This window comes from Nylanderia fulva, unplaced genomic scaffold (assembly GCF_048542155.1).
Source record: "Nylanderia fulva isolate GAGA-0341 unplaced genomic scaffold, ASM4854215v1 Scaffold125, whole genome shotgun sequence".
NCBI classification, from domain to species: Eukaryota; Metazoa; Arthropoda; class Insecta; order Hymenoptera; family Formicidae; genus Nylanderia; species Nylanderia fulva.
In genome coordinates this window covers 107,623-134,246 of record NW_028189464.1, presented here as the reverse complement: position 1 = coordinate 134,246, position 26,624 = coordinate 107,623, and the positions used below count along the sequence as shown (strand labels likewise).

Below are 26,624 nucleotides of genomic sequence, written 5' to 3'. Positions count from 1 at the left end.
AGAATAATGGCGATTATGAAAATATATCGTATACTGTGCGCTTCTTACCGCTATTAGCTTTACGGCGTTTTGCGGACGACTTAAGTCTTTTTACAGTCGAGCAATTTTTCCTCGTATTATTTTTAGTTTTTTTTGCATTTGTTCTTTTTTTTCCACGAGACTTGATTTTCGATAAACTTTTTTTCTTATTTGTCTTACGCCGTTTACGCGACGCGGTTACCGAGAGTTTAGCGACGTGAGTCTTAAGCCTGCCGAAAGGAAACTGCGCTACATGAATTTTTTCATCTGATTTATATCCCGTACCTTTTATTAGACTACTTATTTTTTCCCTAGCTTTTCTCTTAAGATTGTCACGCGATTGTTCAAAATAATGTTTGACAACTACCTTTAACGGCATTTTATTTTTAACATCCTTGATTATATTAACCCCGGCCCGCAAAGCTTCTTTACCCACTGCTCCTAGACCTCTAGTTAAATAAGGCAATACACGTCTGAACATTTCTCCGAGAAAACTACCTATTCCATAACCTCGTTAATAGGGTGAACCGACAAAAACTCATGGAATTTCTCCGCCGCGAGTTCCACCGTTTTGTAATTCGTTATAATACTCCGAATAATAATCCATATTAATGAACAAATCCCTTCTTTCTTATCAAAAAAATCTTTACAGAGTATTTTTAAAAATCTAATCGATACGTTTAAAATGTAAAGTCACCGTTAACGTGCCGGATTCAAATGGTATATTTTTTCCAGTATCGTCTTTTATATCGATTTCAATCCGTCGGAAATTTGTTAGACGCACCGGGATATAATGCGGAAGTGAGAAAAGTTTCACTTGATTCGTTCCATATTTGTAATCGCGCCCCCTGTGACAGGCACTATTCGGAGAAGAGGAATTTGCACATCGCCTGTTATGTAAGGTTCGCAAATATCACAATAAACGAACAGTTTATCGGGAATACCCCGCGCCAAACTACACGCTTCGTAACTATAGAATCCATCGCGACGTACTCCATTTTCGTCAAGAAAACCGAATTTAAGAAAAATTGAAGTAGATTTTTCTTTGGAATTAAGCTTAGATGTCGTGAGCATAAAACAATAGTGACTTTTCCCCTTAGGAGCGTTATAAAGAAAATCAGCTAAACCATCAGCTGTGGTGGAGCATTTGCAAAAGTCTATCGGAAAAATGCATATAATGAATCAGATTGCAACCAGCAGGACACGCGAGGGCGAACAAAATACTACCGCCTGTAAATTTTTCTTGCTCCAAACGAATATGGGAACCAACTTCTTTGCATGATGAATTAATCATGGAGACGAGCTCTTCCATGTTATTATAAACGCCATTCGGTATTACGGTTTCCTTCGAAGTTAACATTTCATCTTTTTTATTTTTCTCTTTAACTTGAGGGTCGATATCGACGAAACTGAGTATATTTTCGCCGCGCCTTCCATGAAAAAAGGTATTAGGGAATTGGATTTCGCTCAACGCGACTTCCCATTTACCGTGTAAGTGCAGCGATTGAGGTAATTCCGTAATGAACGACGAGGTTTTATTGTCGGGGAAATAGCGCATACCGCTATTGCTTGGAAGAACCAGAAGAAATTGATCCACCCTTATTTCGAAGAATAGTTAAATTCGAAGCGGGTATCCAGGAGTAAAATTTAGAAGGATAACCTTGCCAGCTAACTAATAATTGTTTATTGTTACCGCGTCCTCTGCTTTTTATCACACGATCGACGATAAATTCCTCGTCGCGTAAGTCTTTAATAACCGGTGCTAATTCTTGTTCGTAAAAAATTCCGTCTATAACTTCACCCAATAAATCGCTTAATTCATATACGCGGGGTTTTCTCCATTCAAGAACTCGATGAATTCAAAATATCTCCTCGCTCCACTTCGCCTCGTATCCTTTCTCAAAGGTTACTTTTGCTCTACTGACGCGTACGAGATCGTCCACGCGATATTTAGCCTTTTGTTTACGCCCACGTTTCTTTTTCTTTTCTTTATCGTTATCCCATCGTCGTTTCATATTTTCGCAGGCGGTACGAGCATTTTCTCGCGTAACGACAGCGGATTGCATTTTGATGGTGGAATGACGAGTATGATTGTAAGCGTGAACAACATCTTGTAAAACATCAAAGTAACGACGTGTATTTTTATGCGTAAAATAACGCCACATCCGCTCCTTGAGTGTCCTATTAAATCGTTCCACTATAGACGCTTTAATATCGGGATTGCGCGTTACACGAAAACGAATGTCTTTTTCTTTTAAGAAATTTTGTACAGGGCGGGCGATAAATTCTTTGCCTTTGTCGGTCTGTAAGTATACAGGTAGTTGACCCTCGTTTCTCGAAAATATTTGTTGAAAGGCCTTTATTACGCAGGTGGCTGTTTTGTCACGTAAAGGTTCTACCCAAAAAAATTTACTAAGCACATCGATAACCTTTAGTAGATAAGAATAACCGTCATTATAGCTTTTGAGATTACGAAGATCGATCAAATCGGCTTCCCATAAATCATCGATATTTGTTACGTTATAATGTAAACAAGAAAATTTTTGTCGTACCGGACGATGCAGCGTGTATGCATCCTACGATTTAAGCCACTCGACGACTTTGTTACGCGTAAAATTCGGTTTAACGGCTCGCGATAAATTGTCCACCGCAGAGTAGCCTGCATAATGCGAGGGCTCGTAATACAATTTTTCGAATTCCATCAATTAAGATTTATCCAATCGAGTAAATCTCTTCTTCTCTTTGACGGAGAAACTACGCTATGTGCTAATGTTCTTTCGTCGTCACCGTCGTCGTCACCTTTCTCGTCGGCGGATATAAATTGCGTATCTCCTTCGGTTTCACTCGCTTCGTCTAACCTGTGACTGTACGATTTTGAACGTGTGATCGGAGTGGAGGATCCGCGAGGTAACGCGGAAGTAATATAGCGAAATCGCGCGCCTGCTTTTAATAACTTTTGATTTTCTATGAGACGCGGTGACGTACCTATGTCACGTAGTAATCGAGCAAACTGATTTCTTCCGGTTGCTTCTACCGTTTTCTCTCGCGTACCGCATCGTTTATAAGTTCCGCGATATTCGAACCCTCCACAATGTCGCCGTCTATAGTTACGAGCCCTTGTCTATTCCAGCTAATCTTAGATAACGGAGTAACGAGCAGATGCTTCATTAGTAAGCGTGCTTTACTACGATAAGTTTTCGGAACACTATTAAGTACTTTTTGTATTATTTCCGCTGATTGAACGCGTTTTTTCTCGAAACTACTACTAACGGCGCTAATGTTACCGTCGTTGCTAATTAAAGTTTGCGTTTCCATAAGTTCATCGTCATCATCGAAGTTATCATCCTCTTGCTCTTTCGTGTCTTCGTCCTGCTCTCCATCGCGTTCACCGCTGGCGTGCACGTCTTTGCGTAAACGTTTTCTCGCAGCACGAATAAACTGAAGATAACGCTGAAGTACCTCCTTATACATTTTCCATCTTTCGTCCTCGCTGACCTGAGGCGTGAGATTCAGAATACGCCACATCTCTGCATCGAGCCGTGACAAAGGAGTTTCCGGGGTCCGTACGAAATTATTAGTATCATTTTTCACATTCGATATCTCGGTAATTTTATTCGATGAATTATCGACCGGCGCGTTAGAGGAAATTTCCGGTTGTTGCTGCAGTCTTTCGAGATTTTCCGACAAAATTAGAACCATTTTTTTTGCTCTTTCCATTATTGAATTGTAAATATTTTATCTTTTTCACATTTGACGCAACAAATATACACAGAATAGCGCCCCTTTTTTAATCTCCAATGATCCGGGATAATATAGCTCCGAGTATAGGAGCAATAAGATAGGGTAAGAATCGTTGCACCAATAGTTTTCCCTTAACTTTCAAATTACCTTTTTTCGCAGCAATACGCTGTAGGATCGATTTATGTCTAGCAAGGCGTTTTTTTTCACTATTCGCAAGCGGAACGTTACCTTTAAGAGTATTGAAAACGTACTCTTGAATACACTTTATGAGATTATTATTGACGGTACGTAAAAACGCTGTTCTTTGATTTTTTTTCAGATAACATAAAGTTTTCAAAAGATTCGTGTTTCTTTCGCCGATAGATCGTCTAGCGATTTTTACCGCGCCGTCGGATGAATTCTTCGACGACAATGATGCCGGTTGCGATTTTTTTTCTTTTTTTACCATCGCAGTGTAATTGCACGAGTGAGAAGTCGTGTGTGAATACGAGTCTTTTATACGTCTCCGCCTCTTTTGATCGATCTACGTGGAATGTACGCGTAATGCAGCTTATTGTTGGGAAAGATACACGTCCGAAATCGATATTCATCTGGAGTCGATTGTTTTAAATCGAGCAATAAATACCCGTGAGACTTCGAGGTAGCATCGTAGTACGCTTCTTCCATAAACTTAGAATCGTCCGGATATACTTGACGCGCTAAATGCCGAATTTGCGCGCGATTGCGTGGATTTTTGAAAACTACTATGTTATTCGCATTGAGAGATATGTCGCGTTGTCCGCGTCCCTGATGGAAGAGATTTTGCGAAATGAGAATAACACTGAGATTCTTATGATGGCTTCCTTTAGTAAACAGATCTACGATAACATCGCACGATGACGACTCTCTCATAAGATCGTCGATTATCACTAATTTCGGGGTAAGTGGATCGTAAGAATAATCTTCCGGGCGCGGTAAATCCTCGTGAAATTCGATTATATTTTTCTTCGAATTTATCGGAACGCTATTTGCATATACGTTCTTTTTTCTTACGCTACTCTTTTCTTCTCTTTCATTTTCATCGCATTGCAGGCGTTGATAGGCATCTTGCCACTCGGCAAGATAAAATTATAATAAAATAAAATTCTCTCGAATCGAGTATCGGACACGTCGGACAAATAACAAAGAAATGTTTTCACAAAAATTGTTTTTCCACATCTCGTAGGCCCGCAGACAATCGACGTCCAAAGATGTTTCCAGCGCACATCCATTTCCCCAAAATGAACGCGATATTCACCGTTTACGTACAATCTCGTAAATGAAAAAAAGTCTAATCCGGGACGTTCTTAAAAACAAAAAATTAGCGTAAAGAGCGCCCGCATATTTAAATTTTAATATTACTCATAGTATAAAATGAGTACGGCGGAAAAAGCTTATTCGCGCACCGGGGACCAACCCGCGGCGGTCGCATGCTCGTGCTAGCGTACACCGAATAGCGCCGATCAGCTGATGAGCGTCTGGTTAGCTCGCAACTACCGATCAGTTGATGAGCGCCTGGTTAGCGCACCGCTACCGTTCAGCTGACGAGCGCTACGTTGCGCTGCCCACAATCAGCTTTTAATCAAATGTTCTTGTTGGTGTATATGTCTTGTGATAGTAGACGTATGTGAGTTCGGCACGAATATATTTGAATATATAAAAATCGTACGTAACAAGAATTTTTTAAAAATTAAATATTTTTATGTTAAAGTTTTTCAGACAAAAAAATTTATTTTAAAAATTTTGTTAAAAATTTTATATTTCACTAAATAAAAATGATTTCGCTTAAAAGGTTAATTATTATTATTAAAACTAGGGTGGGGAAACAATATTTTTTATTAAAATATTAAAATTTTTATTAGTGAACAATATTTTTTATTAAAAATATAAATTTTTGTATTTATATTTACAGAGTATTTTTTTCTTATTACTAATATCTACATCTTCTAACTTTAGTTAAACTACTCCTTGTCCTTCCTATTTGTGCAAAAACCTTCGAATTTTTTTTCTCACAGAACGAAAAATATTTATTTGATTACTGGTTCGAGTATTTGTACGGATTAGGCAGGATGTGATCTTAATAAATTACTCGTAGTTTGTTAAATGTGTGAGTTTATTCAAAATAATTAAAGTAAAAGTAAACTTGATTCGCTATCTCGGCTTTGCTCGCGAAAAACTCGAACGAGCTCTTGGGATGATCGTTCTCCACCGAGCTCTTTGGGCCGACTTCTCTTCAAAATACGCAGGATCGACGGCAATGGCAGTCGATTGATTCTTCGCTTGGACGCGTGGCACGCGCGTGCAGAAAACGTGATTCGCTAGCGAGGCTCAAAAGCTCGAGACAAAAGCGCGTTTTTGTCAATTTCTCGCGCTCGGAATCGAAAATACGCGGAAAAACAACTCGGCGGCAAATATATTCGCGACCTTGCTTTAGCATTCTCGCAAGGCTTTTATAATTTTAAACATACCGCCCGCCTTGCATGCGAACGGATGCAAAACTATTTAACCGCTCAACAAGTAAAGTACAAATACAATCGGTGTTGATATAGGAATAATAAAGCGAGAGCTAAGAAAGCAAACATCTATACAAAATAAACTCAATATATTTCTACATTGTCAGGACGACTTACGGAACAATAGAAATATAAGCACTGAATACATCACAAGTCACAAAGTCCTTTATATGACAATGTTTTTCTTAATTATCGCACTGAACTGGCAGTCTACACAGTAGCGTGATTGGTCGTTTCAATATTGAACGCGCGGTTCTTACGGTAACTACTCGAACGAGTCCGTCGGATCCGGGATGGACTCGAGTGACTCGCGCGAGTTCCCATTTGCTCGGAGGGAGCAAAAGATTTTTTAACAACGTGAGCTCGCCAACGCGAAAACAAGGCGATCTTTCTGACCACTTATGTCGCTGTTGCAGCAAATGTAAGTAGTTTTGCGACCAAGCACGCCAGAGTTGTTCCACTATCGAATGGACGAACTGCCATCTCGAAAGTCGATTCGTATCTATCGCGAGTACTGATTCTTCCGGTATCGCAACGATCGGTCAGCCTATTAAAAAATGACCCGGAGTGAGCGCGGACAGATCGCTCGGGTCGTCGCTAAGAGCCGCAATCGGTCGGGAGTTCAAACATGCCTCTATCTGGCATAGGAGCGTAGCGAATTCAGCCTGCGACAGGGTACGTGAACCGGCTATCCGCTTTAGATGCGATTTGAGGCTCTTCACGCCCGCTTCCCAAAGTCCTCCGAAATGAGGAGCTGCGGACGGGATAAAATGCCACTCAATTTTATTGTTAGCAAGAACGTCGCGTAGAGACAAATCTTTCATGAGCGCCTCAATATCGCTGTTTAATTTCTTTTTAGCGCTGTGAAAGTTAGTCCCGTTATCAGAATATAACTTACACGGTAAGCCTCGTCGGCTCGTGAATCGCCGAAAGGCAGCAAGAAATCCAGCACTGGAGCAATTCTTCACTAGCTCCACGTGGATCGCCTTGGTAGCGAGACAAACGAAAAGGGCCACGTAACCTTTTCGTGTCCTTTGTCCTCTTCCAACGAAAGGCGTAATAAAAAAAGGACCAGCGTAGTCCACACCCGTATGCGTAAACGGTGACGACGGTTGCACGCGAGGAGAAGGCAAATCCCCCATCAGCTGACTCGATACTCTGGCTGAATAACGTATACACGAGACGCATTGCCTTATATGATTTTTCACTAAATTTCGACCTCCTAGCAACCAATATCTTTGTCGGAGTGTACGCAACACTAATTGAACTCCACCGTGGAGAGTGTGTTTATGAGCCTGAGCGATTAAAAGGTACGAGACTTGTCCTCGCGGTACTAAAATAGGATGTTGCTCTTCGTAAGTGAAAGCAGCATTTTTCAACCGCCTGCCAAGGCGGAGTACTGCATCTTTGCCAACAAATGGAGTTAAAGTTCTAAGTGAACTTTTTTTTGAAACTGCGTTGCCTTTCTTTAGTACTTTGATTTCGAATTCAAAAGTCCTCTTTTGTACGTACGACAGCCAAAATAATTCCGCTTTATTAAGCTCGTTGACACTCAGCGACGAGGTTGAAATTAACTTTCCTTTTCCTATCAATTAACGCGAGAAATATACACACGTAAGCAGTTACTCTTATCAGCTTTGTCCAACTTGAGAATTTATAGAGCAAATTCCACTCGTCTGACCCTTCAACGTGAAGGACGGTGGGTTTTCGTTGCTCGCTAGATATCCTTTGTACTGCATCCATGGAGAGTGGAGCAGTAACGTCATGGATCGGCCAGGACGTGAAAGGCTCTTGAAGTCAGGGTGGTCCGGTCCACCACAGAGGATGTGATATTATTCGGACGCGGACAAGCCTCGAGACGCATAATCCGCGGGATTGTCTCTCGACGGCACGTGATACCATCTTGCAGAAGACAAGTTATTTTGTACCTCTGATACTCGATTGGCCACATACGTGGTCCACTTAATGGGATGCTGGCGTAGCCATGCCAGCGCGATTGTTGAATCCGTCCAGCAATAGATCGGAGTTTTCACTAAATTTAACGAATTAATCGTTTACTTTATTAGGCGACTTAACAACACGGCGGCGGTTAACTCGAGTCGCGGAATGCTCACGGTTTTTACTGGGGCGACCTTTGTTTTTGCAGCGATCAAACTAATTGTAAAATCCGACAATGAATGAAAGACGCGAAGATATACTACCGCGGCATACGCTCGATTTGACGCGTCGGAAAATCCGTGGATTTCAATCGCTATATTGTCTGGATTTTGACCCGTCCATCGCGTAATTCTAATTTTCTCTAATTTATTAAAATCTGAGACAAAGTCATGCCATCGTTGTTCTAACTTGTCGGAGATGCGCGTATCCCAATCGCATCGCGAAAGCCACAGCTCTTGCAAAAGAATCTTCGCGGTAATTACGACGGCCCAACCGAGCGGGTCATATAATTTTGCCACGAAAAGATAGTACGTTTCGTTGGAGCAACGGATTTGATTGAATTGACAATGAGGCAAAAGGAGTCCTCGAAAGGAATCCACGAAAGTCCGAGCACTTTAAGAGACTCATCCGGCAATATAAGGTGATCGTTGACTTCCGGTTGATCGTGCGAAAGATCACGGAGAAGCTCACGCGTATTCGATGCTCATTTTCGGAGTTGAAAACCTCTTCTCCTCATTAGTTCAATTAATTGAATTCGCGTATCGTTTAGTAAATTCATATCGTCGGCGCCAAACAAAGTGTTGTCTACATAGATCGATTCATTTAGAATCGGAACCGCGGCGGGGTAATTGAAACCCTCATCAAGAGCGAGTTGTTTGAGAACGCGCATCGCGAGATACGGAGCCGGAGCAAGACCGTATGTAACCGTTAAAAGTCGAAAGTGTTCGACCGGTGCGTCATCCGTTGGACGCCAAAGAATTCTCTGAAAGTCTACATCTTCGGAATGTACGCGAATTTGTCGGAACATCTTGGCGATGTCCGCCGTATAGACGTGGCGCCATTTACGCCAACGTGAAAGAACAGCAGGAAGGTCCTGCTGTAATTTAGGCCCGATTAATAGATGGTCATTCAACGTCGTGTCGTTCCGCGTTTTGCACGAAGCGTTGAAAACTACGCGCAACTTCGTAGTACAACTGGTTTCCCGCAGCATTGGATAGTGTGGGATGTAAACCGGCAAAAATTTTGTTTTTTCCGACTTGTTCACTCGAGTCATGTGTCCGAGAGATTCGTACTCCGCAAGAAATTCATTATACTGCGAGTGAATTTCGGACCGATTACGTAATTTTTCTTCCATGCGGTTATACAAGGAACACGCGATGGATTCCCCGATGTCGATCGGTGGATCGCGCTTAAACGGCAGTCGAACTATATACCTTCCGTCGGAAGAACGACTATGTGTCTTGACGAAATGCCGTTCACACCTCTCTTCTTCTTCCGTGAGAGGAGAATTCGACGAAATTTCCTCGTTTTCCCAAAACTTTTGGAGAAGCGAGTTAATGTCCTCGGCGAGGACGCTATTTACCACGGCTGCTTCCTTTGAAGCTTGGCTGTTTTTTCCAGTGGGGCCGGAAATTATCCACCCGAGCGCGGTTAATTGAGCGGTGGGAGTTCCGAGAGGTCCCTGCCGCAAATCGCGCATCAAAAGCGATCCGTAAACGTCCGCCCCAATCAGCATATGAATCTGATGCTTGCTTGACGGATCCGGATCCGCTAGGGAGATGCCTTGCAAATGAGGCCACGAGTCAACAGGCTTAGTTCGCGACGCGGCGTACGACGTGATTCGTTGAAACACGTACGCGGTAATCGGAAACGCGGGATTCGATTTCTTGGACGGTGTCAATCGCAAGGACACTCGTGATCTCGCAGCACCGGTATGTTTCTCACCAAATCCTTTAATTTGCAAATCGGCTCGCTGCCTTCCGGTTCGTATCGTTTGGCACAATGCTTCCGAAATAAAACTAAAATTGGATCCTTGATCCAACAACGCGCGAACCTTAAATGATCTACCCTCCGCGGTATGCACGTCAACCCACGCAGTCGCGAGAAGAACGGTCGGAGATGCGATGCTCGGCGATTTAATTGTTTGAACGCTTGCGACAGTAGCATTGTCGGAAACGGGCAAGGAGTCCGTTTTCGAAATCGGCGGTACGCTTGTCCTGGTCGACGCCGAACTTTCATTTATGTCTGACGCTTGACCGCTCGCGTAATGCAACAATGTATGATGCGATTGGCGACAGTGGGTGCATCGCTGCTTGTGCGTACATTTCGGCGAAATATGTCCCGGTTTCATGCAATTAAAGCAGACTTTACTCTTACGTGCAATTTCACTTCGCTGCGCAGTCGATTTTCGGCGAAATTCTTCGCACTTACAATTAGTAACAAAGTGATTGCCCAAACAACAAATACATTTTACTGCAGCGACATTATTAATTGACGACCGCGGCTTGTCGCGCTTTGCATTAGTACTTTCCGTTGAAATGTCAGCAAAGTCTGATAATCCACGGATGCACATTGTGAGAAAATTGTGAATGTTTCTATAAGACGGAATCGAATCCATAGTGGAACGTCTCAAGTTCCACTCGCTGCGTGTTTTAGCACTGAATTTTTGAGATATAATATATACCAAGAGATCATCCCAATGACCAACCGGTCTTTGCAGATTATTCAGCGCGGCGATTGATGCAGCCACTGTGTCGCGCAATTTTCTTAGATCTACCGCGTTTTCATGCTTCATGACAGGCAAACTCATAAACGCATTTAAATGAGAATAAATTAAAGTTAATTTATCGTCGTATTCGTCGATCAAAAGTTGCTACGCGGACGTGTAATTTTCCTCCAAAATTCTCAAATTATTAATTATTAAAGCAGCGTCTCCGATAACGCTTGTTATCAAATAATAAAATTTCTGCGTATTTGACAGCGTATCATTTCTAGCCACGAGTGACTCGAAAGTATTTTTGAAACTTTCCCAATCGGAAAACTTGCCGGAGAATTTCGGAAGAGTAATCCGCGGCAACTGAAAATGATTATTATTGCTATCGCGAATGGAAGAATCCGTACTGCGATCTAACGAAATCGGAGTTTGACTAATTGTAAGCCGACTTATCGTGTCTTGAAGAAGGTCAGCCGTCTCGAGGTAGATTTCTTCTGCCGTCAGGAATTCTTCTTTGAGGAAGTACGGCAGAGTTTTTCGATTCTCCGGGGTAGCCTCGAGCTGTATCCTGGCATGAAGTCCACGGCAGGAAACCCAAAGTGACTCCAGGTTTGTGAGACGCCCTTGCGTCTTGGGCAATGTGATATTAGCCTTCGCTAACTTCTTAAAGTTCACGATGACTCTTTGCAACGTGTCGATTGTCTCGCTCTGTTCGGCGAGTAAAACCTTTAACTCGGCCATTATAACCGCGAGTTAAAATCGTTGACAAAAAATGTCACAGAATGAGCGTCACGGTTTTTCCTAGGCGCGTATAGCTGCGCCGTCGGAACTTAAGTTCGCGACGAAAACTTATTTAACGCACCGTGCGAGCAATTATGCCGACGGTGTTTTATTCGCGAACGATATCGTATCAAAACGCGAGAGACATATATTTGTCCTCAGAGACCGCACTAACAATAAGACTTACGCGCTATTCGAAGATAACGATCTAATGCTAGTAAAAAACTTCAATGCCAAATTATTCGAAGCACAATGGAAAGGTCCATTTTCTGTTGTTCGACATGATAACTTTATAACATATCATATCAGAGAGAATAGACTAGTAAAACAATATCACAGAAGTGATATTAAACCTTTTATTTCAGACGATCAAAATGGATCTGAGACGAGCTATTTCAATATGTCTTCTCGTAATTCTTCAGTATCATCCTATTAGCTGCACAGAGAAATATTCTATCAAGCAACTGGAGTATGATGAAGTAATTTATCTCGAAACCTTAAGTAAAGTAAAATTGCATCATGAGCAATAGAGAATTGTAATGGGATACGATTTATTTGAATTAAAAAAAAAATATCGAGTTCTTAGAACCACATATACTCAATTGCTTAAAGAGTGTTCTCGTCAAATTAATCATCAAGAATGGACTTGTTCCTCAAAGAATCGTTGTCACGTCCTATTAACCTTCCTACTCTCTCAATTCCTAGGCTAGAAAGAACAGGGCGCTCTCTATTTTTTATGAGGCAACCTGCATACACCGGCTATACCTCAGGGACGCCGAAAGCACGGACTATACTATGGAACTAGGGCTCGAGTACTGGGACGTTGGCGAGAGAGAATTTTAGTTACTAGTGAGAAAAGGATTTCTACTAGCAATTCTTCCTAGACTGTCCAATGAATTGATTAATTGATTGACTGTAATTTCCCATTTAAGTAATTATTAATTAATAAATTAAGTAACAAAAATATTATATAATTCTCGCATTTAGAGTCTTGAGAATTCCTCATTGGGACCTTTTATTGAACAATTATTTAGATTACACGATGGATCTGGAATGTTATCTAAACAGACAAGAAATTGATCAAGATCGATATTTCCTTCCAAGACGTCTGTTAATAAAGCAATAATTAGTCTTATCACCGTATGAATTCCTTATTGATTAATTTTTGGTTTTCTTTAATAGTGCATTCTGTTGACATTGGAGAAATAATTTAAATATTTAAATAACTAGCATATTGATTGATTTTAAATAAGATGTCCGGACACTGTTCTTCTAGAAATTTGATTAAATCCTAGGAGATTTCTTCCTCTGTTTGCAATACTAAATCGCACAATTCTGTGAATAATGATGATTCAAAAATGTCGAGTATAAAATCAAATGAATTAGGTAGTTCATCGATTGAGGGTTCGATTATTGTGTCGGGAAAAGTTCCTTCGTCCGTAAAGAGGGTTTTGTCAAGTGCTTGTCGTCGGAGCCAACGTAAAGTAGATGCGGCGCGGTTAGCTCGTGTTTTCTTACGTGCTCTATGATTACATTTTTTCCGACATGCGATTTTCTGTTTCCGCGTCTTCATGCGGCATAGAATGGTAGTAAAATATTTAATTTAATAAGGGGATATTATTAAGGAGATATTAATAAGGGGAATGTACTGATGGAGATTACATCAATATAGGTTTATTGCCGTATTAATTTTTTCGTTGATTTACCGCTGGATTCTGTCAATTGTATTTAAGTGGACATTAGAAAAATAATTTAAATATCTAGATAATTAGCATATTGATCGATTTCAAGTAATTTGTCTGGACACTGATCTTTTAATGACTGTATTAAGTCCTTACGATGAGGTTGTTCCCAAAAGGTATTCTCCTCTATTTACAATACTAAATCACACAATTCTGCAATTAGTAATTGTTCAAAAAACTGATCTTTTAATGTTTGTACTTCATCTTTAGGATAGAATTCCGGGGAAGTATTTTTTCCCACTTGCGATACTCATGTAATTTTACAATTAGTAATTGCTCGGAAGAATCAGTTTCTGAACTAGATATATTAGGTGGTTCGTCTGGCAAGGATTCTATTCCTGTGTCAAGGAAAATTCCTTTGTTTGAGATTGGTGATAACTTGGAGAAGTTAGTTCTGAGATTAAAATAATTAAGTGCTTCTTTTATCGAGGGATCAATTGAACTTGGTAGATCAGTTATCAAGAATTCAAAGGAATTAGGAGGTTTGTTGATCGACGGTTCGATCTCAGTATAAGGGGGAGTTCCTTTGTCTGTGACGAGTTTATTGTCAAAATCTAGTTGAATAGATGAAGTCTTTAATCTTTTTATAGTCTCCAGAGAAATGGCAACTATTTCACACAATTTGATGCAAAGTTTATTTTTCAATGACTGTCGTCTGAGCCAGAGCAAGGTCGACGCGGCGTGGTTAGCACGATTTTTCTTATCTGCTCTATGATTACGTTTCCTCCGATATGCGATCTTCTGTTCTCGCGTCTTCATTTATTATATGTCATAGAATAGTAATGGAATATCTATTTTAATTAGAATATATTACTAGGAGGATACTACTAGGAGGGAGGGGTGCTGAAGGAAATTACTTCAAAATAGATCGTGTCTTTTACATGCTCCTAATCTCAAAATCAAAAGGAGAGTCAAAGAATAGGGGACTTTTGATAGAAAATAATCAAGATGTTGATGGGAGAGTTGCCTTCGGTGCGCTATTCAGTGCTCGAGGCGATGAAAATATGAGGATGCGAGGTAGAAAGTTACCTGAATGCAAACTTGGTAACGTGGTAATCAAGGTTGGACCACGTCCGAATTAAATTAAATTAAAGAACTAGTTGAAATAACATTTATTAGATAATTAACCTCTTAGTACCGTTTGTCAGTCGAGGCCGCTTCGGGCTGAACTGTGACGATGGAGTTTTAAAGGGTGTTGGTGGGAGAATTACCTTCGGTGCGCTATTCAGCGCTCGGGGTGATGGAAACGGGAGTGGTTCACTTGGACACAGTTCAAATAGACACAGTGCAAATGGACACAGGGCAAATGGACACAAAATTTTCTACACGGCTCAATTGGACACAGTGCAAATGGACACAGTGCAAATGGACACAAAATTTGATACCTACAATATTAGACATTGTTAAGATATACACCATTAATTTGTACACCGTTAATTTATACATTGTTTATTTGTACACCGAAATTTGTACACCAAAATTTGTACACCAAAATTTGTATACCGTTTACTTGTACACCGTTCAGATATACACCAAAATTTGTACATTGTTCATTTGTACACCGAAATTTCTACACCGAAAGTTGTACACCGAAAGTTGTACACGGAAAATTCTACACGGAAAGTTATACACCGAAAATTCTACACGGAAAGTTCTACACGGAAAATTCTATACGGAAAGTTGTACATGGAAAGATCTACACGGAAAGTTGTACACCGAAAGTTCTACACGGAAATTTCTACACGGAAAGTTGTACACGGAAAGTTTTACACGGAAAGTTCTATACGGAAAATTCTACACGGAAAGTTCTACACGGAAAGTTGTACACCAAAAGTTGCACATCGAAAGTTGTATACCGAAATTATTGGACATCTTAATTATTTTGTGAATATTAATGTTTTTATATTTGTTACTTATTTTTGAACTCAAAGACTCTCGATTCTGAATAATTATAATTAAATTCCGATATTATGTGAAGTTGTATAAATTTATATTTCAAGAATTATACTGAAGAAGACCGCGTGCGGTCGAAACGTTTATAGAATGATTTTAATTTGCGTTAGTTTTAATATCTAATGACTGTAGTTTTATAATTTATACATGTAATAAATGGTAGTTGACTGAACATCTCGAATATTCAGCTCGATAAGTTGGCCTTAGATTTATCACTTTGTTTTCAATATACGAGCGATAATTTGTATTAATTTACTTATTTTTTATTAACATTTATGAAAAGAAGCTTTGACATACAGATATAAAAGAGATAAAGGATGGACTAATGAGAACATCGAGCAGAATCAAGACGCAAATTTGTTGAAAATTTATTATAAAAATGAGGGATAAACAGATAATGTGCGAAAAAGAATATAAATTTAAGACATGTTTTTTATTTAATATTCAAACAAGCTGTACAAAAGTTTTTTGCGTAATATTTTTGGCAATGTTCACAACTTTTATAATTGTATTTTATATAATATAGGACAGTGTTTTTATTAATGTAGTATTTATTTTATATTTTATTCCTCAATATAAAAAAATACCACGTTTAAAATATTCTATTATTTATATTATATATTTATAATATATATTATTTTATAATACTTTAACGTTATATCACAGAACTTAACACAGAATCGCAATACACTAGACTTGACACACTTAAGGCCCTGCGCACAATAGGAAAAATATTAAATACTAAATATTAAATATTAAATACTAAATATTCAATATTTAATATTAAATATTTAATATTTTATTATGCGCAAGACCTAAAGATAATGTTATAAGAAAAAGTTGTCAAAATCCATTTTTAGTGTTAAATACATTTCTAGAAAATAAAATCTGTACGTAAAAACAAATTATGTATACTGATTGATAATTCACTATGAGAACTTGTACTTCCGTAATCAAACGTCCTTCAAATGCTAATGATTATATTGTAAGGGTTTGCGATTATGTTTAAGCCGCTTTGTATATACCGTGTTATGCTGCGCGCGCCGCGGCTACTTCCCTGTTCATTGGCGATTTACCGTGTTGATCTGATTACCTAGCGACATGTGACCTAGCGCTTCGGTGATTGGCCAGCGAGGCCAGCGACACCGGAAGACGCGCGAGAGCAATTGTTAATACGCAGTCTTTTTCCACGACTCGCACGAAGTACTCGGCCCTGGCAATAAATTTCTGATTGTTCCTATTACCGAGTGATCACTACGCCTAATCCTTTGAGAACCATTTCCACGCTTTTTCCTGACACCAACCTATCAAGAATACCCCTGTCACAAGGACGATCTTACAATATAATGGTGCGTCATATTTTAACAAGGCAATTATTTTAACAAAAACAGTAAATTTTTGTAATATTGCTATCTTAACAACTTAAACTCAAATTTGAGAAACACAATTCGCAATTTCACCATAAATGCAATATTATTACAACGTATTATAAGAAGAGGTACAAATACCTCTTTGGCATTACATATATTGCTTGAAAATAAAATATGGATGTAAAAACATATTAAGTATATTGATGGAAAAAAATTTACTACAAGAAAACTTGTACTTCTGTAATCAAACTTAAATTTTTTAAAATCCTAATTAATGTAGAAAATAAAATATACTAGTAATACAGTATGTTGTACAAGTGTCATTTTGACTGCAACACAAAATTATTTAAACTTATGTAGTAATATTGCGTTTCATAATACGCGTCACATTTTAGCAAGGCAATTATTTTATAACAATAACAGTAAATTTGTGTAATATTGCTATCTTATGTATTTAAACAACTTAAACTCATAGTCGGACAAGACATTTGCAATTTTATCACAGAGATGCAATACTATCACAGTAATATTATAAGAAAATGTAATCAAAACTATTTTTGGCGACAGCTTATGTAGTAATATTGCGTGTTTAAAGATATAATTTATAGAAAAGTCTTTTTACAAAGTATTGCTTGGAATCGATCTTATAATATTATAACTCGAACATAACTTTGAAAATTTACATTACATATCAGACACCGATTAGCTTCTAAACGTTTAATACATTGGAAACAACAAGCGAGATGACCACGTGGTATGAAAACGTGTGTTCGTTCGTCATTATAACACAGAATACAAGAGTCCGAGGAAGATTTTTTTTTAGCTGCATCTTGACTATCCTGCAGCGTCCAGTCCACAGCATGATATGGAACATTTACAGATGCATTGCTCTCATCTGTGTTTGTGGGCAAAATTTAATATTTGTTTATTTATCTTCCTGTGTATTATCTTTAGTAAAATTATCTTGCAAATATGTTAAAATATTTTTTAAAGCAACGTATCATTTATAAAAAAAAAGAAGGATATTAATAATTAATTTTACAGATATGTTCTGCACATACGTGTTATATATATGTATATATATATATATATATATATATATATATATATATAACGAACTTTTAAAAAATTATTAATATTAACAAAGTTACAGTAATTTCCATCTAAACACACTCTTAGATAAATAAATAACCTAACGTATAGTAATAAATTTTTAATATCATAATAAAATCCATTAACAATTTTTTATTTTTTCTATCTTCCAGGCGTATACTCTTAACCATTATTTAATTATAAAGTAAGCATATACATATAAACTACTATATTAAACTTACCTTGTACAAATTAAATTCTGTGATGTTTTTTTATTGGTTCATCAATTTTGTGTAAAACCACAGATAATTCTTTTAACTTAGTAAAATTAATATTTTTTTTGTGTAAGTCGTCTTCGTAGAAATTTTTTGTCAATAAATACAAAGCAATAGTTAGTAAAAAATATTCAAGAAACAGTAATAATGATTTAAAAGAAAAGTGAAATATAAATTAGAAAATTATATGCAAATATATTTTTCAAAATGAATATTGTATAATTAGTTTTATAATTTATTGTAAGCTTTAATAAACGTACATTAAAATATCACAAATCAAATACGAAACTTAATTATTATTTAATATAATTAAATTAAAAGAACTTGACAATTATCATAACATAGAAATTTGCATACCCTTATTAGTGTTTAATAGCTTTCTCTTTAGACGTGTCATGCATGAACTATTGCTTTCTTCATGATCGAGTAATTCTTGTAATAGCATTATTGTTTTTTTCTTTTCTCTTTCAGTTTCAATATTATGTGATATGTTTTTTGTTGTATAAGGCGCATACAGAGCATCTTTTTTGTCAGATGTCAAGTTATGTTCATAATTGTTATTTTCTGCAACAAAAAAAATGCAATATTAATATTCTGAATAATAAAGAGCAAATTAGTAGAATATACTATAACCATATTAATAAAATATACTTCAATGAAAAAATTCAAAATAATATATTATATTAAAAAATATATCTTTATAAAGAAATGTGGCCTTCACAAAGTTTTCACATCTATCGGTGAACATACGTAAGAAATGTTCAAGATTTAACCTACGAGAAATAGAAAGTACAGTCTTATTACATGTAAGATATGATACATAAGAAGGAAATATTAACAGACTATATATACCATAATAATTAAATTTTAATTATTAGCAGCATACGCAATAATATTAATATAATTAAATCTTAATATTATCAAATAAAAAATATAAAACACGTTTTTTATTATTAGCTAACCTGCCAATCGTTAAGTCTGCTTGAGCTTCCAGTATTTTATAATCCCGTTTTTTATTTTTAATACTTGCACGCCACTCACCTACTTTGATTGTTTGTAGACGTTTGAGTTTTATCTCTTCGTCAATTATCAATTTGCGTAGATTATATCTATAAGAATATATTATTTGTTATAACACTCAATAATTTGTTAACTATTTTTAAAATAAAAAAAATGTTAATCAAAAGTATTTCACATTAATAATTTTTTGCAATTAAAATGTTTTGCTTTTATTTCATTTTATTCAAAAAATTAGAAGTATAGCAATGTTACCTAAGAAATTCCAAACGTTTCCATGAGCTTTGCCAAATTTTTTTCCTGCTATGTTATGGAAACTTTCTACTATGTTATTTGTTCTTGCAGGACAATCATAAACACTAACTTTTGCTGCCAACGGTAACCAGGTTTTACGTACATAAGCTAAAAAATTATTGACAGCAGGATATTTAGAAGAAATTTTATTAACTTCAAGTTGTATGATAGAAAGTGCTTCTTCAAAACAATTAGATGGAACTAATACCATAGTCATTGTCATAGATAAAATATTTCTTGGTGCTTCCATTAATCCTAATCGCTGCCATTTACGCAAAAGTGCCTATAAGTATATTAATGTTATTTAGATTTATGTGGATAAATATTTTGAGATGTATTAATATCAATGTCAATTAATGTCAATGTTCATAACCATTGCAATTTACTTTATTAAAGCAAGAAACAACTTAATAACGTTATTTTTTAGATTATTATATAAATAAAATAATGACTACATTATTATACAATTAATACACGTATTATCTTGATAAGTATTCTATATATCTCTCTATATATTATAATTATAATTACATTTTTATGTATTATCATTAAATTTATTTATAGTAAATAATATGGAATAAGGTTCAAAAAATTATTAATATTTAATTTTAAAAATATACTTGATTAAAATGAAACCAGCATCCATGAGCCTCTGCTGCTAGAAATTGTTCATTTATCACTTTCATGGCAGCTGTCTCATAATCGCTCATTATAAACTTTAAATTTTGTTGAAGACTTGGTACTAATTCTATAATTTTTTTCCAAATAGCTGTGTACATATTACTAGAGCGACTTTCACATAAGATAAAAATCATACCAATACCCTGTGAAAAATATATATAATACATACAACTAAAAATATATATACGACAATAAATCTAATTTATATAAGAAAATATATATTCATTATAAAATAATATATTACATGTTTGAAAAAATGTGTAATATAAAAAATAAAATGTAAAATGTAAAATGTGAATTTAGTATATATTATTTGATTTTTATTATATTAAAGCAATATAAAAGATAAAAATAATTATATTGTTATTTCAAATAATTGTTTTATAATTATTTTAAATGCACATATAAATTATTTCTTTTTCTATTATTTTTGTCTCTACATTAAAAAATTTAAATCAATGTTTATAATTAAATTGTGAAAATATATATTCATTATAAAATAATATATTACATGTTTGAAAAAATGTGTAATATAAAAAATAAAATGTAAAATGTAAAATGTGAATTTAGTATATATTATTTGATTTTTATTATATTAAAGCAATATAAAAGATAAAATTATCTTTCTTCTAAAATTGTCTTTTGTGAAAACACTTGATTTAAAATGCAAGCTCCAATTATTTTTTTTATATATTTTCGTTTGTTACTTATTAAAAAACATGCACATGATATTTAAACAAACCAATTATACATATTATTACAGTGTACTATATTATTATAGTGTAATTTTGATACCTACGACATTCATATATTGAGTATGAATCGAATACATTTGGCTCATTAGTGGTGTACGTGGAACAATCTAAAATCAATTAACATAATATAAATGTATTGTATTTAATTATTGTATTTATTTGAATATATATAAATTATTTATTTATATATATAAAAACAATAATATACTTTGTAATAATGATATATAAAGTTTCTATATATTTAAATAATAAATTTACTTGTTATATGAGCTTACATTAAATGTGCCATCTACATAAAGTTCTGTTGACTTTTGCAATTCTTGTAACAGCTCATTACTTGTAAATATCAGTGCTTTCTTTCCATCGCTGCAAGTTACAATTCCTTTATAAAATCCTTCAAGAGGTGCATATGTGGATAAACTTGCAGCAAGAGTTTCCATATTATTTGGTAATTTTTGGTAATTTTCAAAATTTTTTAACTTATTTCTTTGGTAAGGAATAATATGTCACACTCTGTATAACAATTGTTAAGAGAAATGTACATATATCAAGTTAATAAAAAATATTAAATATTTTAAAAATTTTAATATTTTTTTATATAGTTTTATTATTCCGCCATAACAAAAAATTCTTAATCTTATTATTTTTATAACAAATATTACTTACATTATATTACTTGAACTTAAGCTACATTGTACTTTTTATAGGCTGTACTGCGTAAATGGCGAAAACTACATCTTTCAAATGCTCCAAAAACGGTACTTTCTATGACAATGGCATTACCTTTATTGCCACCAGAAATGTTTCACGAAGCGTTATTTATTATACAAACTGAAGCTGATTCAATTTCTTCTGAATATCCAATTATTTTACAATTTACATCTTACCTGAGACTTACCTGGTCAAATATGGCATCAAAAATTAGTACTTATAATTGCCCTGTACGTACAAACAACATAGTAGAAAGTTTTCATAATACTGCAGTTCAGAAACTAGGCAAAAGGAATATTAACATTTGGACATTTTTAGGTAAGATTTACGATAATATATTTTTCTTAAATATTTATAATTATACAAATATTCATAATTATATATTATTTCTCAACTTTCATGTTTATTAATAAAAATTATTCAATATATTTTACTTTATATATTAATTTTAATTAATTTTTTGTTTTTAGAAAAGTTATCGAATTTCATCACAGATCAAGAGCTGGATTTTCGACGTTTAAAAAATGGTATTAGATCTCGGCGAAACCGCTCACGGGCAAATAGAGAACGCGATACCAAAATTATTAATGCACAACAGGACTTAGTTAATAAAAGGTATAATTTTGTAATCTACATTTGAGTAAAAGGATTATGTTATACATAATTTAAGTTATATTAAAGCTTAAATTGTTTTCAGATTGCCACTAAAAGATTTCCTGCTGATGTTTACCACGAATATCGACATATTTCAAATGGAACAAATGCCATTGTTAGAAGGTAAATAAATTTATTGAATATATTATGTTTATATTATTTTATAAATATAGGTTGCGATCAAGACTGCGCTACGAGTGCTTTAAAACATTCTATTTTTATTCTCATGGAACATAAAACAGAGATAGAATAATATTTCGAAGCATTCATAGCGCAATTTTAATTGTATCCATACTATTATATCTAAATCACTATTAGGTTTCTGTATTATAATTTTATTTTCATTAAATTTAAATAAAAGTTAAAAATAGGGAGAGAAAAAATAATTATACTATAAATTACCATAAACTTATTGTAATAAAAATGTGTATAATAGTTTTTTATCTTTTTAGATACTGAGTCAAGTAATATTGTACAAGCTGCAAACATGGAGTTATTTGCAGATAATTTGGACGACACACTTCAGACAGGTAAATATATAAATGTTGTTTAAAGTTAGTGATCAAATTAGCGTTAATTATTTTAACATTTTTTCTTCATCATTATTTTTCGTATATTCAAGTATTTTTGCTAGATTTTTAAACTTATCCTTACAATATTCTTATAAAATATTTTATTCTTTTTATTTCAGAAAAGCAAAATTTTATTAGACGAAGATTACGAAATGTAAATTCATCTAGAAGAGAATCTAGTCGTAGAAGACAAGAAAATGTATCCAGAAGAGATGCAGGTATCAAATTTTTTCATATTTTAAAATCCAAGTTTATTTCAGATGTTTCCATCTTAATATTAATTATTGTTTACAATAAGTTTGTTAAAAAAAATGGATAAACTTAATTTTTTATTTTTAGACCAAAACACAGATAATTCTTCCAATACACAGACAGAAGTCACACACGCAATATTTACGCAACCGACGCGTGAGGAACCTGAGACAGTTGATATTACATCTTCTAATTTTGAAACTGAATTTCCAAATATGCAAGGTATAGTATTATTAATAATATTTTGTCATATTTTAAAATTTAATTTATATAGCAGACTTGTATATAGATAAATAGAAAATATATACGTATATATATATATATATGTATATATATATATATTTATTTAGTTATACAAGTTTACCATTTTTTTTCTTGTTTTCCTATCTTAATGTTCTTTGCGCAATATTTTGTTACTAATTAAAATATTTAAATATAAATGTGTAAAAATTATTTTATATAAAATAAATTAATTTTTCATTTCCAGATCAAAACACAGATAATTCTTCCAATACACAGACAGAAGACACACTTGCAATATTTACGCAACCGATGCGTGAGGAACCTGAGACAGTTGATATTACATCTTCTAATTTTGAAACTGAATTTCCAAATATGCAAGGTATAGTATTATTAATAATATTTTGTCATATTTTATTATTTAATTTATATAGCAACTTGTATATAGATAATTAAGAAAGATACATAAATATATATATACATATATATACACATTTATTTATTTATACAAGTCTGCTATTTTTCTGGTTTTCCTATCTCAACGTTCTTTGCGCAATATTTTGTTACTAATTTAAATATTTAAATAAAAATGTGTAAAAATTATTTTATATAAAATAATCCAATTAATTTTTTATTTTTAGATCAAAACACAGAAAATTCTTCCGATACACAGGGAGAAATTACATATGTAACAGTTGCGCAAACTACGCATGAGGAAATTGAGACAATCGATATTAATTCTCATTCTGAGACTGAATTCTCAAATATCGAAGGTTTATATTATTTAAAAGCTAATTAAAGATATGAATTTGAATCTCGCACGTATAAACTATTTTTACATTTCCTTTTCTTTTATTTTGTATAGATCCATCAATATACGAAACTCCAGAAGATGATTACGGATATTTAAATTCTCCCACAAACACAGATGACAGCAATGCATCTGTAGATGTTCCATATCATACTGTGGACTGGGCGCTGCAGGATAATCAAGATGCATCTAAAGAAAAATCTTCCTCGGACACTTGTATTCTGTGTTATAATGACGAACGAACACACGTTTTCATACCATGTGGTCATCTTGCTTGTTGTTTCCAATGTATTAAACGTTTAGAAGCTAATCGGTGTCCGATATGTAATGTAAATTTTCAAAGTTATGTTCGAGTTATAAAATCATAAGATCGATTCCAAGCAATATTTCGTAAAAAGACTGTTTTCTATAAATTATATCTTTAAACACGCAATATTACTGCATAAGCTGTCGTCAAAAATAGTTTTGACTACATTTTCTTACAATATTATTGTGATAGTATTGCATCTCTGTGATAAAATTGCGAATGTCTTGTCCGACTATGAGTTTAAGTTGTTTAAATACATAAGATAGCAATATTACACAAATTTACTGTTATTGTTATAAAATAATTGCCTTGCTAAAATGTGACGCGTATTATGAAACGCAATATTACTACATAAGTTTAAATAATTTTGTGTTGCAGTCAAAATGACACTTGTACAACATACTGTATTACTAGTATATTTTATTTTCTACATTAATTAGGATTTTAAAAAATTTAAGTTTGATTACAGAAGTACAAGTTTTCTTGTAGTAAATTTTTTTCCATCAATATACTTAATATGTTTTTACATCCATATTTTATTTTCAAGCAATATATGTAATGCCAAAGAGGTATTTGACTACCTCTTCTTATAATACGTTGTAATATAATAATATTGCATTTATGGTGAAATTGCGAATTGTCTTTCTTAAATATGAATTTAAGTTAAGATAGCAATAGTACAAAAATATACTGTTATTCTTAAAATAATTGCCTTGTTAAAATATAATGCGCCATTATGTAATCATTAACATTTCAAGGACGTTTGATTACGGAAATACAAGTTTTCATAGTGAATTATCAATCAGTATACATAATTTGCTTTTACGTACAGATTTTGTTTTCTAGAAATGTATTTAACACCAAAAATGGATTTTGACAACTTTTTCTTATAACATTATCTTTAGGCCTTAGACATAATAGGAAAAATATTAAATATTTAATATTAAATATTTATTATTTGGTATTTAATAGTTAATATTTTTCCTATTGTGCGCAGGGCCTCAGTGTGTCAAGTCTAGTGTTTTGCGATTCTGTGTTTAGTTTTGTGATATAACGTTAAAGTATTATAAAATAATATATATATTATAAATATATAATATAAATAATAGAATATTAAACGTGGTATTTTTTATATTGAGTAATAAAATATAAAATAAATACTACATTAATAAAAACACTGTTCTATATTATATACAATAAAATACAATTATAAAAGTTGTGAACATTGCCAAAAATATTACGCAAAAAACTTTTGTACAGCTTGTTTGAATATTAAATAAAAAACATGTCTTAAATTTATATTCTTTTTCGCACATTATCTGTTTACTAAGGTAGTAGATATTAAACTGACTACACTGGCTGTCTATTAGATTTGTTAAACTATATTTATTGACGTTTCGACCATACGGGTTGTGGTCCTTTTCAAAATTACAATAGAAGCATTCTAGAAATTAATGTACATGCAATCAGAATCAACATTTAAATTGAAAACGTGAAATGTAACAAATGAGACTTACAATGAGTTACTGCATATCGTTATTGACATTTAAAAGTACGCTCCGGTGAGACTTAACTTAAGATCGGATGGTAAATTAACTGCGTTTCACTTGTGTCATCTTGCCACGACTGAGCACACTGTACTAACGAATAAACACGCCGAAAATTATGTCAAAGTTAAAAGTTAACAATATTTACATTCTCGCTAAATTGTGATGTACCATGTGGCAAATTACTAAAATAAAATATAAAAAATAAAAAATAAAATATAAAAAGTATAAGATAATAAAAAGATAAATAAATAAATAAATAGATATATTCGGTTCGCTTATGTCATCCTGCCTTAACATACCAATAATAAACTACTAATAATAGCTCCCAACAATGTATGTTGAAAATTTTTTTACTTCAATTTCTAAACAAACTGTCATATATCGTACTAAAGCTTTCAATGTCTTTCTGTAAATTGATCGTGGAATTCAATTTCTTGATAAAGTACATTTCGGCTATTTCTCTTTTTCTTCTATTGTTTTCTTTATGCAGAATTAAAGGATTCGACCAATCAAATTCATGTCCTTGATTAATCACAACCTATAAACAATGAAGATAAAAAAATTATAAAAGTAGATTCGACGGATGTTTCGAGGGAAAATTTCATCGTCATTCCATATTGTAATCGG

The 26,624-nt window shown here is 34.1% G+C and overlaps 4 protein-coding genes and 1 pseudogene across 4 annotated transcripts; 1 reads left to right on the top strand and 4 right to left on the bottom strand.

The window, feature by feature from the left end:
• Positions 1-685: 685 nt before the first annotated feature.
• LOC146724585 (uncharacterized) lies at positions 686-3,717 on the bottom strand (annotated as a pseudogene).
• Positions 3,718-6,832: 3,115 nt separating this feature from the next.
• LOC114936606 (uncharacterized) lies at positions 6,833-8,029 on the bottom strand. The gene is made up of 2 exons (XM_029309851.1): positions 7,972-8,029; positions 6,833-7,875 (listed from the first exon to the last, which is right to left on the bottom strand). Exons 1-2 carry the CDS (start codon positions 8,027-8,029, stop codon positions 6,833-6,835), a joined length of 1,101 nt encoding a protein of 366 aa, XP_029165684.1.
• A 902-nt stretch (positions 8,030-8,931) lies between these two features.
• LOC114936607 (uncharacterized) lies at positions 8,932-11,022 on the bottom strand. The gene has a single exon (XM_029309852.1). It carries the CDS (start codon positions 11,020-11,022, stop codon positions 8,932-8,934), a length of 2,091 nt encoding a protein of 696 aa, XP_029165685.1.
• Positions 11,023-18,690: 7,668 nt separating this feature from the next.
• LOC146724584 (uncharacterized) lies at positions 18,691-21,352 on the bottom strand (the record flags this gene model as incomplete). Its single annotated transcript, XM_085479617.1, has 7 exons — positions 18,691-18,717; positions 18,875-18,926; positions 19,116-19,260; positions 19,426-19,747; positions 20,085-20,288; positions 20,945-21,007; positions 21,176-21,352. Coding segments are annotated over 7 exons (990 nt in total), but the record flags the coding sequence as incomplete, so codon positions are not given.
• Positions 21,353-21,436: 84 nt separating this feature from the next.
• On the top strand, positions 21,437-25,501 carry LOC146724583 (uncharacterized). Its single transcript, XM_085479616.1, has 11 exons — positions 21,437-21,451; positions 21,608-21,929; positions 22,082-22,226; positions 22,309-22,388; positions 22,718-22,795; positions 22,957-23,055; positions 23,177-23,311; positions 23,577-23,711; positions 24,195-24,356; positions 24,826-24,860; positions 25,445-25,501. The coding sequence occupies exons 1-11, from the start codon at positions 21,437-21,439 to the stop codon at positions 25,499-25,501; spliced, it is 1,263 nt and encodes a 420-aa protein (XP_085335742.1).
• Positions 25,502-26,624: the final 1,123 nt, after the last annotated feature.